The sequence below is a fragment of the Poecilia formosa genome, unplaced genomic scaffold, assembly GCF_000485575.1.
Source record: "Poecilia formosa unplaced genomic scaffold, Poecilia_formosa-5.1.2 Scaffold113, whole genome shotgun sequence".
NCBI classification, from domain to species: Eukaryota; Metazoa; Chordata; class Actinopteri; order Cyprinodontiformes; family Poeciliidae; genus Poecilia; species Poecilia formosa.
In genome coordinates this window covers 621,849-637,813 of record NW_006800052.1, presented here as the reverse complement: position 1 = coordinate 637,813, position 15,965 = coordinate 621,849, and the positions used below count along the sequence as shown (strand labels likewise).

The following is a 15,965-nucleotide window of genomic DNA, read 5'->3' as shown; positions in this document are numbered from 1 at the left end:
AAAAAGAAAAAAATAGTTGGACGAGGAGGGGAAAGGAATGTGTGATTTGCCCATAAAATAAGCAACATGAAGCTGGAGACGCTACTGAGAGAAACATTATGTAAAAGTAAGACCATACAGACTGCGCTGCATGTCTGAATATTTCATTCATCCACCTAGTTTCAGCTAAAGTATTGAGATAAATAACAAAAATGTTTTTTTTTCTGCTTCTGTTTGCAAATAAAAAATAGTAATATAGCTTCGGCAGGCCCAAGAGTTCCTCAAGGAGGTTTTAATTAGGAATTTTGGTGGGACTGAGAATAAACGTCCTAATTTTTTAACTATGGTGATGATATGATCTAATAGTCTATCTTGAGGATCACTCCCAAAAGGCTTTTGTTTTGCTAGATCCAACCAGCACAAGCAGTACACTGATAACGAAAGCAAAGTAAAAGTTTTAACAGGAAGTTATTTAGATTGTTAGCCAGCAACATCTCCAGTTCAGTTTGCCCGTTAGCTTATTTATTACAGAATTTTGAATCCCTCATATTGGGCCTTTTTGCCAGTACCAATGGTAATAATCAATGTTTTGTAATGGATGTGATTTCCTATAATTTAAAGTAAATTTAATGAAGTAACAGAAAAAAGTGTCAGATTTCCCGATATGGTAGCACATATTAATGTACTACAGAAATAAATATATCTACATTTATTTCTTATTATGTACTGTAGTGTTTCATTTTGTACATTTTACTCCTATAAAGGTATTTTTTATGGCATTAATCGTCCAATACCCAAACTGAATCCAGCTAATGCATGACTTCAAGTTTTCTGCCCACTAATTTACAGTAGCTGCAATGCTTTTAAACTGAAGGAGTGGAGACAACACAGCTGGATAATTTAGAGCATCTGTTTGCATTCCTTTAAAAATACACAGCAGAGGAGCAACTCAGTCTACAATTCATGACTTTAAAGTATTGATTGTTAATGTAATAATACAAAGATATAACACAAGTAAATGTCTGCAGAAAGTAGTGGCTAAATGAGCCATAAAGTAGTTTTTGTGTGTGTGTCTGTGTGTGGCCGTGCGTGTGTGCGTGCGTGTGGGCGTGTGTGGGTGTGTGTGCACGTGTGTGTGTGAATCTCAACCAGAGCAACTGTACATCCAGCAGATTAACACAATTCCTCTCCCAACAAACAGTCAGAGCAAATGCAAGCTGTTTCATTCAGACAGAAAAAGAAAAGTAACGAGAAGAATAAAACCAAAAGAATAAAACGAGCACTACTGATGAGACCGGAAAAAAAAAAAAAATTACAATTATTTGCTTGAAGGTTCGCTGTTTCTCTGTGGTGTTTCTTTTTGCAGCAAGAGCAAATACTCCAGGTCTGATTGATTACAGGTCTGAGTGTGAGATATGGGTAGTTCATACACACACATCATCATCAAAGATTTCGCTTTTGAGCAAACATCCTCACCATCACAAGCAGTCTGACTAGTTCCCATGGAAACTCTTATTGAGGCCAAGTTAGTAAATTTAGAAGCTTCTATGTCATCTATGCGATGCACTCAGCAGCGTGTTCTACATGTGCCCAGAAACAGAGACCAACACTCTGACATTGGTGTCACAAATGTGCAGCCGTGCAACTCTTTGAACATATGACTTAAAAAAAAAACAATAACAAAACACAAAACTACCTCCAACTACCTAAATGTCTTGTATGACTGATCCCTTGAAAGTTCCCTTTGAAATGCTGGATACACTCATAGATCCCTGGAGTGCTGTTTAGAATGGCTTATTTTATTGTTATATTCAAAAAAACTGGCAAGACTACTGAGAACAAACAAATGAAAAGACTCTGAGGGCATTCCTATAATGTGAATGTGATTTCTTCCTTTCATCTGGTGTAACTGCAGGTGAGTCAGCAGTCTGCTCAGCAACAGCATGAGTAACCATATAGACATGTTCTCTGAGATAATGTGAGTGTGCAGTTGTGCTTTCTCCTGAATGTGTGTGTGTTTATCCAGTTCAATTTCTGAGAGAGGAACTACTGTGAGAAAAGGGGTCAGCTTGGAAACAGAAACTTGGTTTGGGTCCAGCATTGAAATCGAGTTTGAAAGCGTGTAGCTCCAGGCATTGGAGGAACAGTTTCACGATCGTCCGATTGCAAAATATCTCTTATTTCAAAGCAGTGCTATCTTTAGAAGAAGCTGTGAAAAAAGGTAAATCAGTTTGCTTAAACATAAAAGAAATTTAATGTCAACAAAAATATGAAATATAATTTGCTTGTTGGACTCAAATAACCTCTTCAAATAAAAACCCTGGCATTAAGGTTATAATTAAAGTTTCTTACTTAAGATTAAAAATGCTTCCAGCGTTGCATTTTTATCCCTCGGAGAACAAAGAGGTGAATATTTCTCTGTGAGTTCAAGGTAGAGACTTTAATGCACACTTTTATAGGTTTACAGAATAAATTACTGCACTTCTGTTTACTGGGCTTCCAGAAGAAAACAACAACAACAAAAAACACACAACACCATCCCTCTACAACCACAACATTTATATCCATTAATGCCGACAAAGACCCGAAAGGAAGCTCACATTATCCAATTTTTTCTAATTCTCTCCTTTGGCTACCTGAATGTTTTAAAATTGATGTTAATGTACTCTAATGAGTTTTAAAGTGATTAATGGTTGAAACCCTCAAATGTTTCAGATCTGCTTTTAGTTTAGAAGCCACCCATATCCTTCATATTGCACCTTTGTTAATACCTAAAGAACAAAAACCCACAGGGAGACTTTACTTCCTTATTTCTATTTCTTCATTGCTTTGAAATATATATATATATATATATATATATATATATATATATATATATATATATATGGTAATAATTATATCAGCTGTTTAAATTGAATATGGATCTTATTTTATTACTTATATTTATTACCAATCAGTCTTCCCACTATTATTGCAATTTTAGAATCTGTGACTCTTATTTTTTTTATCTCTTCCTTCATCAACAACACAATTGCAATTTCTAGCTGTCACCTCTGATTCCTTTTCCTTGTTTCTCTCATTCCTTTTGTATTTGTTTCTTTTGTCGTTTGTATGGTCTTAATCATCTCCTGTTCATATTATATATGAACAGGAGATGTTCATATATCTCCTGTTCTGTAAATCTGTACAGAATTACAGATTTACATATACAAAATATATATAAAATATATATATTTTATATATATAATATATATATATATATATATATATATATTTTTTTTTTTTTTTTTCCAATCTTTCTTTTTAAACCAACCAGTTGGTAGCCAAAAAGAAAATGTAAATGCATATGAATTTTCCCATTACCTTGGCAGCCAGGCATCTCACAGCCTCCTTCCTCTGTCCTGCATTATCACTTGTTCCTGCAGCAGAGCTCTGGTTGGAGGCTGCTTTTCCCTGCTTGTCTCCAGCTGCAGCAGAGCACAAACAAGACATGCACAGCTACCATGAAGAAAATCAGTAAAATAAATGCATAATTAGAACATCTCTATGCTGAAAAGTATTTACTTCTCCTGGAAGCTAGATTGGAAACAGCAAAACCAAGAAAAAAAAGAAGCTTTAATCATCGACTCACAGAGCTGCTCTCCTGCCTTGATGTATCCTTAGTCAAGTTAAAATGAAATGACATTATACAGTAGAGATATCACTAAATAATGCAACAGTGCTAAAACATAAATGCAACCCGGCATTTTCCATGCTAGTTCGCTTTTATCCTATAAATATGACAATACTCAGGTCTGTAAATAAGAAATCAAGAAAACATCAAGAAAATAAAATTCAAATTTTATCCCTTCCTGCATTTTCGTCAACATTTCTTCGAGATAAATTTTTGGCATGTCGCAGCGTGCACTGTGCACTTATGTGCACAATCCACTCGCATGAGAGGGCTGTCTTCGCATTGTTCAGACAAAAGAACAGTTTCTGTGCCACTCAAGGGAGGAAGAAGAGAAAAAAAACAACAATCTCCCTCTTCTTACAAAACTGCAATCAGTAGACAAACCTCAGGGGAGAACTTGAACAAAGATTGTGTGACCCAGTTGCTAACTACTTGTCAAAAACTTTTTTTCCCCCAATAACTCAAAAGAATTTGACTTCACTGGAGGATAACGCATTCAGGTTAAACTAATCTTAAACCAATCTTACATTTAGGGGAGGCTTTGGGGCTGTGGGGGTCACTGGCGGCTCCCTGCGGCGTTCGCATTCCGTGGCAGCTGAGCGTCACAAGCCGCCAGATGATGGCGGTCTTGCCCGATCCGGCATTCCCCACTATGACTGCACCGCGGCCCTCGCAGGTGCTCGTTTTCCTCAAGACCTCCTCCAGCCGTGCAAATAGCCAGTCCCGGCCAACGAAAGGCGTTTCTGCAGTGACCCCTGGGACTTCGAACAGCAGCGGTTTTAGCATTATGTCTGTTTGCTTGAATGGCACCAGTCTCCCTGCACACAATGAGAGGACAGAGTTTGCAGTTTGAGAGTGGATAACTTTATGCATTCTTAAGAGATTGGGGAGAGGGATTTACAGATCTGTCGGTGCTTCTGCAACCCACTGAATGAAAAAAATACCCCAAAGTGAAACCAGAAAGTACCTTTGGAGTCATCACTTGTGCGCCCAGCTGTGTTGTGCTTTCGGACGGAGCCCCGGTGCCCCGAAGCCCTTTGGTTGTCCAGATAACTCAGATCCTCCAGTCGAGTGGAGCTTGTTGCTGTGCAGAGAGAATGGGTTGGAAATAATTCAGTGTGTGAGAAACATGCAGGAAATGTGCATTAAAAAAGAAACCACCTGCATACTGCAGATATGCAAGTCAATTACTGTATCCATGGAGATGTGAGGCATAAACAGATAAAGATACAAGCTCAGTGACCTTGAGGAGACAAGACGGAGAAAGCAGGAATGAACATATCTCACACTCAGTAGCCTGAATCTGACAAAGGTATAAAATGCCTTTTGTACCTTTGTCAAAAGGGATTTTGACAAAGGCGTCAGGAGGAATACATCTGATTGTAATGTAAGAATGTGTTGGCCAACCAGAAACCAACTTGGGAAATGAGAAACATCCCATTGAAGTTCTCAAAAACAAATAAAAGGAGATGTCTAAACACCCACATTCCAACTATAAACCCACTCACGCCACAGAGTTTATCATAGCTCACTTTCTGCAGTTATAATGATTTTTAGCTGAGTCTTCACTCCATGTTGCAGGAAAAAGTAAGAATTAAATGTGTCGTGCACCTTTTAGTCTTTTGCAAAAAAATAAAAAATAAATAATAATAATAATTTGCGAATTTTTCAAAACATCCAACAGCAAAACTGAACCAAAAAGGAAGAAAGAACAAGTCAACTGTATATTAAAGCTCTGATGACAGAAGACTTGATGATGCACATTGGAAAGTGTCTGTTGTTATTACTTTCTGTGTGCCAAAGTGTAATGTACAACCACTAACTGTCTAATCACTCCTAACTGTGAACCTTCCAGCAATATTTCCATTAAGGGGCTGAGTGTGGATTTACCACTCTTATTACGGATGATTTCAGTCCAGTTTTTAGTTTACTTTATTAATTCATTTATCAAGGTAGGGTTGTCAAGGATGAACAAATAGAGTAGGCTCTAGCATTTACAGTCTAATTTATTTCGTAATGCCTAGCTTGGTTGAAAAAAAGAAACATAGCAAATATCTTACAATGTTTAAAATGCAAATGCAAATCATTAAGACCATACGATACAAAAAAGCTATTAGCAAAACTAAAAAAGTTCAAATTAACGAAAGCATGATGCTGCTTCAGTTTTAAACTGAAGGGATTAATCATGGTTCATTGTTTGCTCTGCAGGTGAGGAGTTTCACATGTTGACCTCTCCTGCAGAGAAGGCTGCTGGTCCCGGGAGGTTTAACCTAAAGCCACCTGATAATTCCCACTGTACGGTTCACAAGTTACCAAAAAAATAAAAAATAGCTCTGAGGTTGCTGAGCAACTGAGGACCCTTACCCTACAAGCAGGTACGAATACATCCAAGGTAAGAACATTTTTGACATTTTCAAAGTTCATTAGATTCAGTTTCTCAAGAATACAGAGGAGAGGGAACTAGAAAGTGATGCTCTCTCTGGAGAGACACAGAAATAGCTTTTTATAATAAGCTATAATACTTTTTTGTTACTGTGTGATTATCACCATATGAAAAACATTTACATGCTGTAAAAATCAGTTCATTTTATGGTTTAGCTGCTTTTCTGACTGTTAAGCTTGCAGGGGGGAAAAAAACAGTGAAGAACCTCTATTCTAGTTTAATCTTTTTGTAGTTCCTCTCTGAGTTTAATCCAAGCGGTTTATGAATCCAAGCATGGCAGAGAACCAGCTAAATGGATTACATCCACTGCAAGTAGAACTGTTTCTGCTTACTGGGATGGAAGTTGTTTTAGTTTATTATTTTTGCTCATCTTTAAGTTTTTAGCTTCTAAAGTTTCTAATTATTTAAGTTTTTTGTGTGAATTGGTGTATTAACTTTGTGTTTCACAATGTGTTTATTAAGATTTTAGGAAGTACAATGACACAGGGAAGGGAAATGGTACATGGCATTCAGATTGTGCTTTGGTTTGTGTGTCTCTACCAGCTTAGCACATCCAAACTTTTATTTTTAAAATAGCTCAAGCTCAGTGAACAAGTTCACAATTTATTTTTTAGCTCACATAGTTTTCTTCTAGGATTGACCCACTCTGTCCCAATAAACTCATTTAAGCAACCAGCTTCCCTTTCCCTGCTGTAAAAAGAAAAGAGAAAAAGCATGTCCCACAGTATGATGCAGCCACCTCCATGCCTCACAGTGTGGTTAGGATGTTAAAGGAGACGTGTGGTGTGAATTTTCTGCCACAGAAACTGCTGACAAAATGCTAGGCCAGGAATATTTTTTATAACCTAAACCTAAATTACAACTTCACCTCTGCTTTATCTGTTGTGTTCATTTTGCTGTTTGTCCTCCATAAACAAACATCTGATGCCTTCACAAACACATGGATTTACACTCAGGAGGATTCTACTTAGAGTAATTAGATTGCTTCTAAAGGCAGCTGGTTGCACTGATACATATATGCAGAAGAGAAATGGTGTAAAATCTATAAATCTGATAACACTGTTGTCTCTAAACTGTTCAGAGTGAGATGGATAAAAAAGGAGAATCATTTTGGACTATAAAAGATCAAAAAACAGGCGATACAAAATGTGCCAAACTTATGTCCTATAGTTCAATAATCTTACAGTGCAGTGATAGTCCTAAAAAAATGTTTAAAACTTTATGTGGCTGCTCTTTAGCGATACAAGTAGTTTTTTCATTTCTCATTTATTTCAAACAGCGAGATAGAGACACAGAAATGTATTAAATTACTGTACATCCTTCAACCCACACTTCTAAGACTGTGTTCTTCTGATACATCTGCTAGCCCTATGTGTCCATCATCCTCCAGAAGCAGCAGAGTGTTACTGTGAGAGACTGTGATTGAAGGCCTGTGAATATTATAATTTACTGGGCTGTTAAGAGAGCATAAAACCTGTTCTGTGGACAACGTGGGCCTCCCTTATGCGAAACAAATCGGTTTGAATCACTATCATGAAACTGTAATAATACAACTCAATCGGTGTGGTGCAAGGAATATGCAGCAGAAAAGTAAAATAATATAAAAACACACACACACACACGCACATTTCTTCCACCAGGCTGGAGAAGTCTTTTAGGATATGGCACATGCATGAAATTACAAACAAGAGTGGAGAATTGCAGCTTGAAAGAACATCCACAGTGAGAGGACGGAGCACAGTCTGCAGAAAAAACAGTGTGAAGGAGGTGTGGAGTGGGATGAAAGAGAGAGAGAGAGAGACAGAGAGAGAGAGAGAGAGATTACTGGCTAAAGACAGCCAGGCCAAATGTCTGAGAGAACCAACGATACAGTGAATGAGTAAAAACATGTTTTCAGCCAGTTTGACACAGAGACACCAGAACAACTCATCCTTCCACCCGTTCGCTGTCCAACCTATCCCACACTCACTGCCCACCTTCATCCTTGCTGCCGATGACTGTTTAGCTGATTGCCCCAGAACACTTGTTGATCCTTCAACACTTTAAAGGTTAACTGTTCAGCCCCGGACAAGCCCCCGGCGTCTCTGAGAGGTTAACATCGTCTAGAGACATGTCGCAGGTGGAACAATCACTCGGGCTAAGTGTTTCTACTTCAGAGGAATTCAGAAAATGGGGTTTACTTTAAAACTGTTTTTTGTCACAAAGATTATATTCAGAAATTTCTGACAAGTTATGGTTTCAAAATCGCACATGTTTTTCTGTCATTAGCATGCCCACATTTGCAGTCCTTCTAATAAGATGCAAAAGACAGACATGGTGTGAAAAATAAAGAAGATCCAGTACTGTTATTAAGGTAATGCCATTTTGAAAGTGCTGTCACTAATTTATCAGCTAGCCGGTTTATTGGTGCTGGTTTCCTTAATTTTGAGAGATCAGTGATTGACCGATAGTTGCATGTAAAGCCGATCCAGATCTGTATTATCTGGTAAAACAGTATGTTGTAAGCTCATCATGGAATTTATTAAATTGAGTGAATAAACTGAAAAAAATAAAAAATAAAAAGTAGACCGGTCCACCAGGTCATGTCTTCATGTTTGCAGTTAACAATAGTCACCCCACTGTTGCCAACTCAGCAACTTCCTTGCTATATTTAGTGACGTTTCAGACAAAAAAATCATGGTATCAGACAAAATCAGGTTTTTTAAGGATTGGTAATTGGTGATCAACCAAAAAACCGCAACCGGTGCACCCCTAGCCAGCTCAGTGCAGACAGCATGTTGGAGCAGATAGCCTGACTAATTAAATTCCTAAATATTGCTTGGTACACAGCTGTCATTCAAGGAGCAGAACTCCAAAATTTTAAAATATTGTGCAAAATAAGAATAGTTACTTGAATATCTAGTGCTAAATGTCACTGATGTTTACATATTCAATTCTGTTAAAAAACAATATACTGAATAGTTAACATTATTAGAACTGCAATAAACATATTATCAAAGCAATACAATCAAAAGCATTTCAATCTCATTAAATCTCTGACTTTACAGCAAAATTTCCTCCTCAACAAGCATTAGGGGATAGTGGACAGTACAAAGGATCGAGTCGTTAACTCTCATACCGGACATGCATGTGGTGACAGTGACAAGGAAAACTCCCGTTTACCAGCTAAAACGTACGACTGAACCTGCCCAGTGCGACCGGCTATGTTCAATCACCAACTGGGGTTTGAGACGACAAAGCAGATGCTCAAAAACCACAATTAAGTCAGTTCAAGAAAACCCAACAGAAACCACCCTATAAAGTCGGATTTCCTGCTTAGACAGTCAGAGGTTTCTTACTAACCTCAACTTCAAACCCCAACACAAAGCCTGTACACAAAACATGTGGCAATACCTGCAGCTTATCTGCACTTGTCTCGGTTGTATCTAACTACAGCAAATTAGTCACAGCCGTAGTACGGAGCAACATCTGTTTAAAACACATGTTCCTGCATGGTTACAATGCCTACAGTGCCGGAAAGCACCAGGTAGCTGAAAACATTCAGCAGCATCACTGTGATCAACAGCAGCAAAAGCCCATTGACTTTCTCTCACTGACGTTTGGTAAGATGCCATTCACAGATCTGAGTTCTGATTTCCAAGGTATCTCAAAGGCAGTATTAGGAACAGCTACAACTTAATAAGGTCAGCAAAGAGACTGGAAGCAAACAAAATAATACAATCTAAAAAAAAAATCTAATTAAAACTAAAAAGTGCAGTTAGGGCTAACCAATTAAAATGTCATTCCCACTTTTCATTTCTGTCATAGCTGTTACATTTGTTGAAAGACAACAGAAGCAATGATTTTCATTACATTATTTCATTACACGACCTTACTACAAGAAGATTACGACACCAGCTTTCGGACAGGATTTAGGCAAGGCGACATTAAAACAAGATTTACTACAGGCTCTGGGATACCAGTGGGCTGCTTTTGTTAATCTTCCATCTCCATCCATTCAATAGAAGCAGCAGTTTTGAAATATAAGCGTTCATTAAGTCAAACCCCCATAAACTGCTCAGTTTGTAAAGCTGGCGAATAAACTTAACTGAAATGAAATGTGTCAGCCAAATAAGTTGTTTCACTTCAACAGTAACAATGTGTACCTTGTAAAAATGCCTGCTCCCACAGCAGTGCTAGCTGCAAAGGAGCAAATACATTACCAGGGGCCTCTCATTCAGAACAAACCAAACAAAAACTGAAGGAGGCTGAGGAATAATATTACACACTTGTTTTGCAGAAAAATAACACAGTAACCCATTCAGTTTATCTCATTTACACAACAGCAACTGTCACTTTATGGAAATTTACAAGACAAATGGGCCAAATTGATGTGCCAGTTTTAGAGAATCCAAATCAAATTCAAGATTCTGAATCGAATTCAGATACAGTCAAAATATGCAAGAACCTCTCGCACACCTCCAGGCCCTGACTTTGCCTCATGCTCTCTCTCTGCCAACATCTCCCATAAAGTTCACCGCTATCTATAAAGTATGATAAAACATGCATGTTGATTTAAATCAAGAACATGTCTGTGGAAATGTTACTGCAACCAGGACGAGATTTACAAGAATGTGGCACCTGAGCTTGAGCCAGTTTTGGTGCCTTATCCACAACAGAAGAAATTGTCCTGCTAATGCAAATTTCAATGCATCAGTTGATACATGACAGGTTCAATACTTCCCCTGAGCAATAGCTACATGTTGTTCCCCCCAAAATGGCTATAACTTATTTGTTTTCAAATACTTATGTATTGTTTTAACTAAAAAAAATCCAAAAATATTATTACAATTCATTTGACTTGGGCCTATACGTTTAATGTTTATGTAATGTTTTGCATTTTAAACAATGTAAAACACACATTCATAAAAAAAAAGTCTTTGGGGTGATGAGCTCTATCTAATGTCAGGCCCACCAGGCTGGAACTATAATTTCAAATTATGAACACAATGACCACAACACATGGCTTTCTAGCCTTTCAACCTACAGTAAAATTAGACCTCAGCATGGTCTCTGAAACATGCACTAGTTTTAATGTGTGTTTGAGGCTGCATTTTGTGTATTTAAACTGCTTCACACAATTACAGTTCTGCTACAGCAACATTTTTCATCCAGTAAGAAGTCAGAATCGCATGTGATCTTGCATCGTTAATCATAATGCGCATTTCGCTTCGTGCATTTGAATTCCTAATGAATTCGAAAGGGGATCGTTGCAGCCACTCGACGTGCGGCTTGGTAAATCTTTATTCCGAAATTCATCAAGAGTGTCTAAATGAAAGCACCAGCTGACAGAAAAACAAAAAAAACAACAAAAAACTGGCAGGCATTACTGTGAATCCGCTCCGTAGGGAATCTCTCCTTTTTGCTTCCACCACAAATGAACTGACATCTAAGGGAAGAAAAAGAGCCGAGCGCACCAGCAAAAGATTGTGACTGAGGAGAGAAGGGGAGGGGCGGCGTTACTTTTATGACAACTGGAGGCCTCCCAGGACTTTTAACTGGTGCTGCTCACTGAGCGTACCCGGCCTCGGTGGTAAGTAGAGCACCAGTTCGAGGTGCTCTGCATCGCAGAGATCTCGCAGATTACGCCTCTACTGTATTTAGAAAGTGGCGAATAATCAATCAATTCAATCAATTTGCCATTCACACCAGATTAATTCCTCCTTTAATTAATCACCCAGGTCACAGCTGTTACGTTTATGCGCTCATTAGCCGACTTCATGTGCAGCATAATGGGAGCTTAGGCAACTCTTTCTCATTAATTGTGTCTCATTTGTTTAAAGTTTATGAAGGTGCGAAAACGGGCACAACGTGGCATAAAGAAGCGTTAAGATCAGGACTATTCTCAGATTTCCAGGAGTCTCGGGTGCTTGATTAGAAACTTCCAACGTGATTCAGAGAAATTCATGGAAGTTTATGCGCTTTGTATTGTGCATAAAGGTGGATCTGACTGCAGAGTTCTAGCTACATGTGCCATTTTCAAAACTCCTCAAGCACACAGCACGTCTCTGTCAAGCTGTACCTGCCACTGAATTTGGACGGGGCATCGCGAGCGAGGAGAGGCCCTGAATGTGGTGCTGCGGGAGGGGTCTTTTCGGTGCTGGCGGAGTCCTGGGCTCCATGATCTCACTCCTGGGTAAGGCGTCAGGTTGTGGAGCTGTCAGATTGTCTCTGGTTTGACCGGGATGGCGGTCATCGCCCGCGCGGCCCATGACACCGCCGCTGCCCCCCGGGGCCTCCTCCTTTGTCAGAACGTCGCTGGAAGTGCTGCGCTCCTCATTCTCAGAGGAGCTTGTGATGGTTGCTGAAATGGGGAAGGAAAATCTGGTTGAGACATTCTGAGAACAGCTCGAGTACGGTTGTAAACTTCTTTTTTTTTTTCAAAGATGTAAAATACAACACGCATTTTACCTAATCAACAGAGAAAAACAGGAGACATGACCTCTTTGATCAGCGGGGCTTCGTTGCACTTGATGTGTCTTTTGTAATCAACTATAAATACAAACTCTATTTAAGGAGAAAAAAAGTGTCCTATTTTGAGAGAATCAGACCCATACGCAACAAAGACAGCAGTGTCCCAGTTTTGACAGCAGGGAGCTGAAGCCTTAAGGCCGAGGTGGCACAAGCGGCTCAAAAACACCACATGTGAGGTTAGGGTGTATGTTTGAAGATTTAAAACATATTTATGTTCAAACAATTTTAAATTTTTTTTTTCTTTAAATGTAAAATAGCTCCACCATGCATTAAATAGATCAATAAAAATAGATCATGTATGTGTATGGTTATTATTTTTTTTTGTTTCTGTTTTTTTACAGCTGACTGTGTTTTCTCGTTTACTGACACTCCTGCAGCTGCTGAAGAAAATTAAAAAACATCTGAATGTGGAAAAAATACAATTTAAAGACATTGTATTATATTCACCTATAATTCCACTATCCTTGCTCTCCAAGGTTGAGGTGGGGCTCTGAGTTGGAGGCCCAGGACTGCTCACAGAGATGAGTCCAGAAGTAGAACAGGGGGTAGGACTGTGTGCAGGGCTGCAGAGCGTCCCACAGGGGCTGCTGCTGGAGCCACGGTGAGGAGAGGATAAGGGTAAAGGCTGGGGAAGGGACTGGCCTCCAGCACTGGTGCTCAGGGTGGATGTGGGGCTCTCTGTACAAGGCGAAGTGGTGCTGCAGGTAAGAGTGGAGCTGGGACTCCCCCCTTGGGCAGAGGTGTCACCCTAAAACAAACAGAAGAAAGAAGAGAAGCAATTTCAGCAACATTTTGTATATGAGACAGTTGAAAATTGATAACATAGAGAAAGGTGAAGGAAATGACTACTTCAAGTAAAAGAAACTAAAGGGGCTTCTTCTACTGGCTACTGGTTCTGATACTTGAACATATTTATACTCAAGTAAAAGTGAAAAGTAGCCATCCAAACAATTACTCAAGTAAGAGTAAAAAAGTATTTGGTAAAAAGTCTACTCAAGTACTGAGTAAGTCATCAAATTTAAAATATATTTAGAAATTACATCATTAGATGGACTAAAATATAAAACTGAATGAAAATTTTGGTATATTAAGGACCAAGATGACAATAATTTATAGAGATAACAAGAAATAACAAAATCAGGCAAAAGATTTTTTTTTTTAAATCAGTTTCTTTCAATATAAAACTGATGAACTGCAGGTGTGTTTCTGGTGAGTTTTTGGTTAAACCTGTTTGTTTTTCATTCAGTGGGTAGAGAATCCACAAACTTTACTCAACTAAGAGTAGCAATACTTCATAGTAAAATTACTGAAGTAAAAGTAAAAAGTACAGCATAGTAAAATTATTCCTAAAAGTTTTTTTTTTTCTTTTTGTTTTTTTTTTATCAAAAAAAGTTGCTCATGTAAATGTAACTGAGTAAATGTAACCAGATACCCAGTTTTATATGGGTGCACTTAGTTTTACACTTTGTTTGTAAAGGTGTATTTTTTTTAAATGAGAACTTGTTACATGTTTTCAAGACAAAATATTTGCAGAACGTGGTAAATACTTTTTCGTTTAAAATGTAAAAATGTGACGTAAACACGTCTGATTTGGTCATGTTTAAAGCTACAAGAATGTTGTTTGCATCATAATTTTTGAGGCAAAAGTAAAATGTGTTCCATAATCCCTCCAGAGACCAAATAAGACGGAGAAGAAGCAGTGAGAATCTGTAGACGTTAACTTCTGTTGTAATGATCAGACTCTGGACTTCTTGCAGACATGTGTTCATGTCTGCAGGAAACTCCCCTGGAACAGTTAAGGAAGCAAACATTCACAGGTTAAATGGATTTCTTCTATTTCAAAATGATGGTGAATTAATTCCATAACCCATCATCCTTTTTTAACAAGAATCTCGTCCATGTGACAGCACTTGCCTTCATGCTAGTGCATGGGAAGGAGGACATTTAAAGAAGCAGTCAGATAGGAATCAAAATATATCATTTTTCACTGTTTTCATGATGAAAACTAATTTAGTTACTAAAGAAATGCGCAATTTACTCCCAAATCAAAGTTCTAACATGCTGCTGCTTCACTCAGACCTAAAGGAAAGTAGAAAAATCTGATAGTGAATAGTTTTTATAGCTGCAACAAGGCAATATTATAATTTACGATGCTAAGCCGACATAATTTAAGTACAGGACACTACCAAAACGGAAAATAAATCTGTTAAATAAATACATTTTGAGCATAAAAAGTTTATTATAGCATACAAATCCGCAAATGTATGCAAAGTCAAAGCCACAGGGATAAAAACTCTCGTTGCAAAAATCAATAATTCCTCACTTGCTTTTATCACACATCCTGGGAGATTTTGGTCCTAAACTGCAGAGTTTTAGAAGAAGAAGCAAAACTAACCCCGGCTGAAGATCCCTTACCCTTTCATTTAATTGAGTGGATTTACAGTCTCCTCATTACTGATGCAACGTTTCTGCAACACAGAAACTGTTGGGAGGCAAAGCGGCGGAGCTTAAACAGCTCCTTGTTATTCCCTTTATACCAGAGCCTCATCTATCTTAGCCAGGACAACCCACATTCCTCACATGAACCGTGCTATCTCTGCAAAGCTGACTGAATCTGGAGCTCAGGTGGTGGAATGAGGCTGAGAAAATGGGCCAAGGCTGAGCAAGGCAAAGGCACAGAGACTCACAGAGGGGTTAAAACCTGTCGGATGCTGAGTACAAATGGAGCTCTGTGGACGATGATAATTTTTTTTTTTTAAATCTACTTTTGTGTAGATTATCTTCATAAAATGGTTCTATTAAAAAAAGAAGAAGAGAAAGGCAAAAAAATCTATATTTTTTATGCTTAATGACCTCAGAGAGGGCTGTAAATCAATGCATATCCCACCTTCTTTTCCCTCCTGTCCTCCATAGGAGAGCTAGCTGTGCTGCCCGTTGCTTCGCCCAATAAGAAGCATAGTCTGGTCATCAGTTCCTGGGTAGAAAGGGAGGAGCCGAGGTGGGGCTCCACGTGGAGGTCTGATGGGGACACACAAAATCAATACTTGGTTAATAACGACGAAACGGGAGAACGACAGCCAAAAGAAGACAGACGCCGCCCATTTTAGCTCCGTTTTGCTCATGTGAGGTTCCCACACCTGCAAGATATGTATGCATCTACAGGTCAGTACGGACCTTCCTTGTCAACCCCCAGCTGCACCAGTTATAAGTCCACAAACAGTGCCTCTCCAGTCCCCCGGTTGGGGCAGCGGCGGGAGGTTGTATGAGGCTCCCCGCGTTTTACGCCTGCCAGGTGCTCTCTGTCGAGAGACGGGCGGCGAATTTCAATGAACTCAGCGGAGAGCTCCGGCTCTTGCC

The 15,965-nt window shown here is 38.8% G+C and overlaps 1 protein-coding gene across 3 annotated transcripts in view; it reads right to left on the bottom strand.

The window, feature by feature from the left end:
• LOC103143531 (protein TANC1-like) overlaps nucleotides 1-15,965 on the bottom strand; it is a 40,629-nt gene that overhangs the window by 19,859 nt on the left and 4,805 nt on the right. For all 3 annotated transcript variants that reach the window (XM_007560100.2, XM_016675386.1, XM_016675387.1), the window contains 6 exons: nucleotides 15,496-15,626; nucleotides 13,056-13,356; nucleotides 12,157-12,438; nucleotides 4,620-4,736; nucleotides 4,180-4,470; nucleotides 3,343-3,446 (listed from right to left, as the gene is read on the bottom strand). In XM_007560100.2, coding sequence (XP_007560162.1) covers nucleotides 3,343-3,446; nucleotides 4,180-4,470; nucleotides 4,620-4,736; nucleotides 12,157-12,438; nucleotides 13,056-13,356; nucleotides 15,496-15,626 — 1,226 coding nt within the window. The remainder of the gene's footprint in view (nucleotides 1-3,342; nucleotides 3,447-4,179; nucleotides 4,471-4,619; nucleotides 4,737-12,156; nucleotides 12,439-13,055; nucleotides 13,357-15,495; nucleotides 15,627-15,965) is intronic.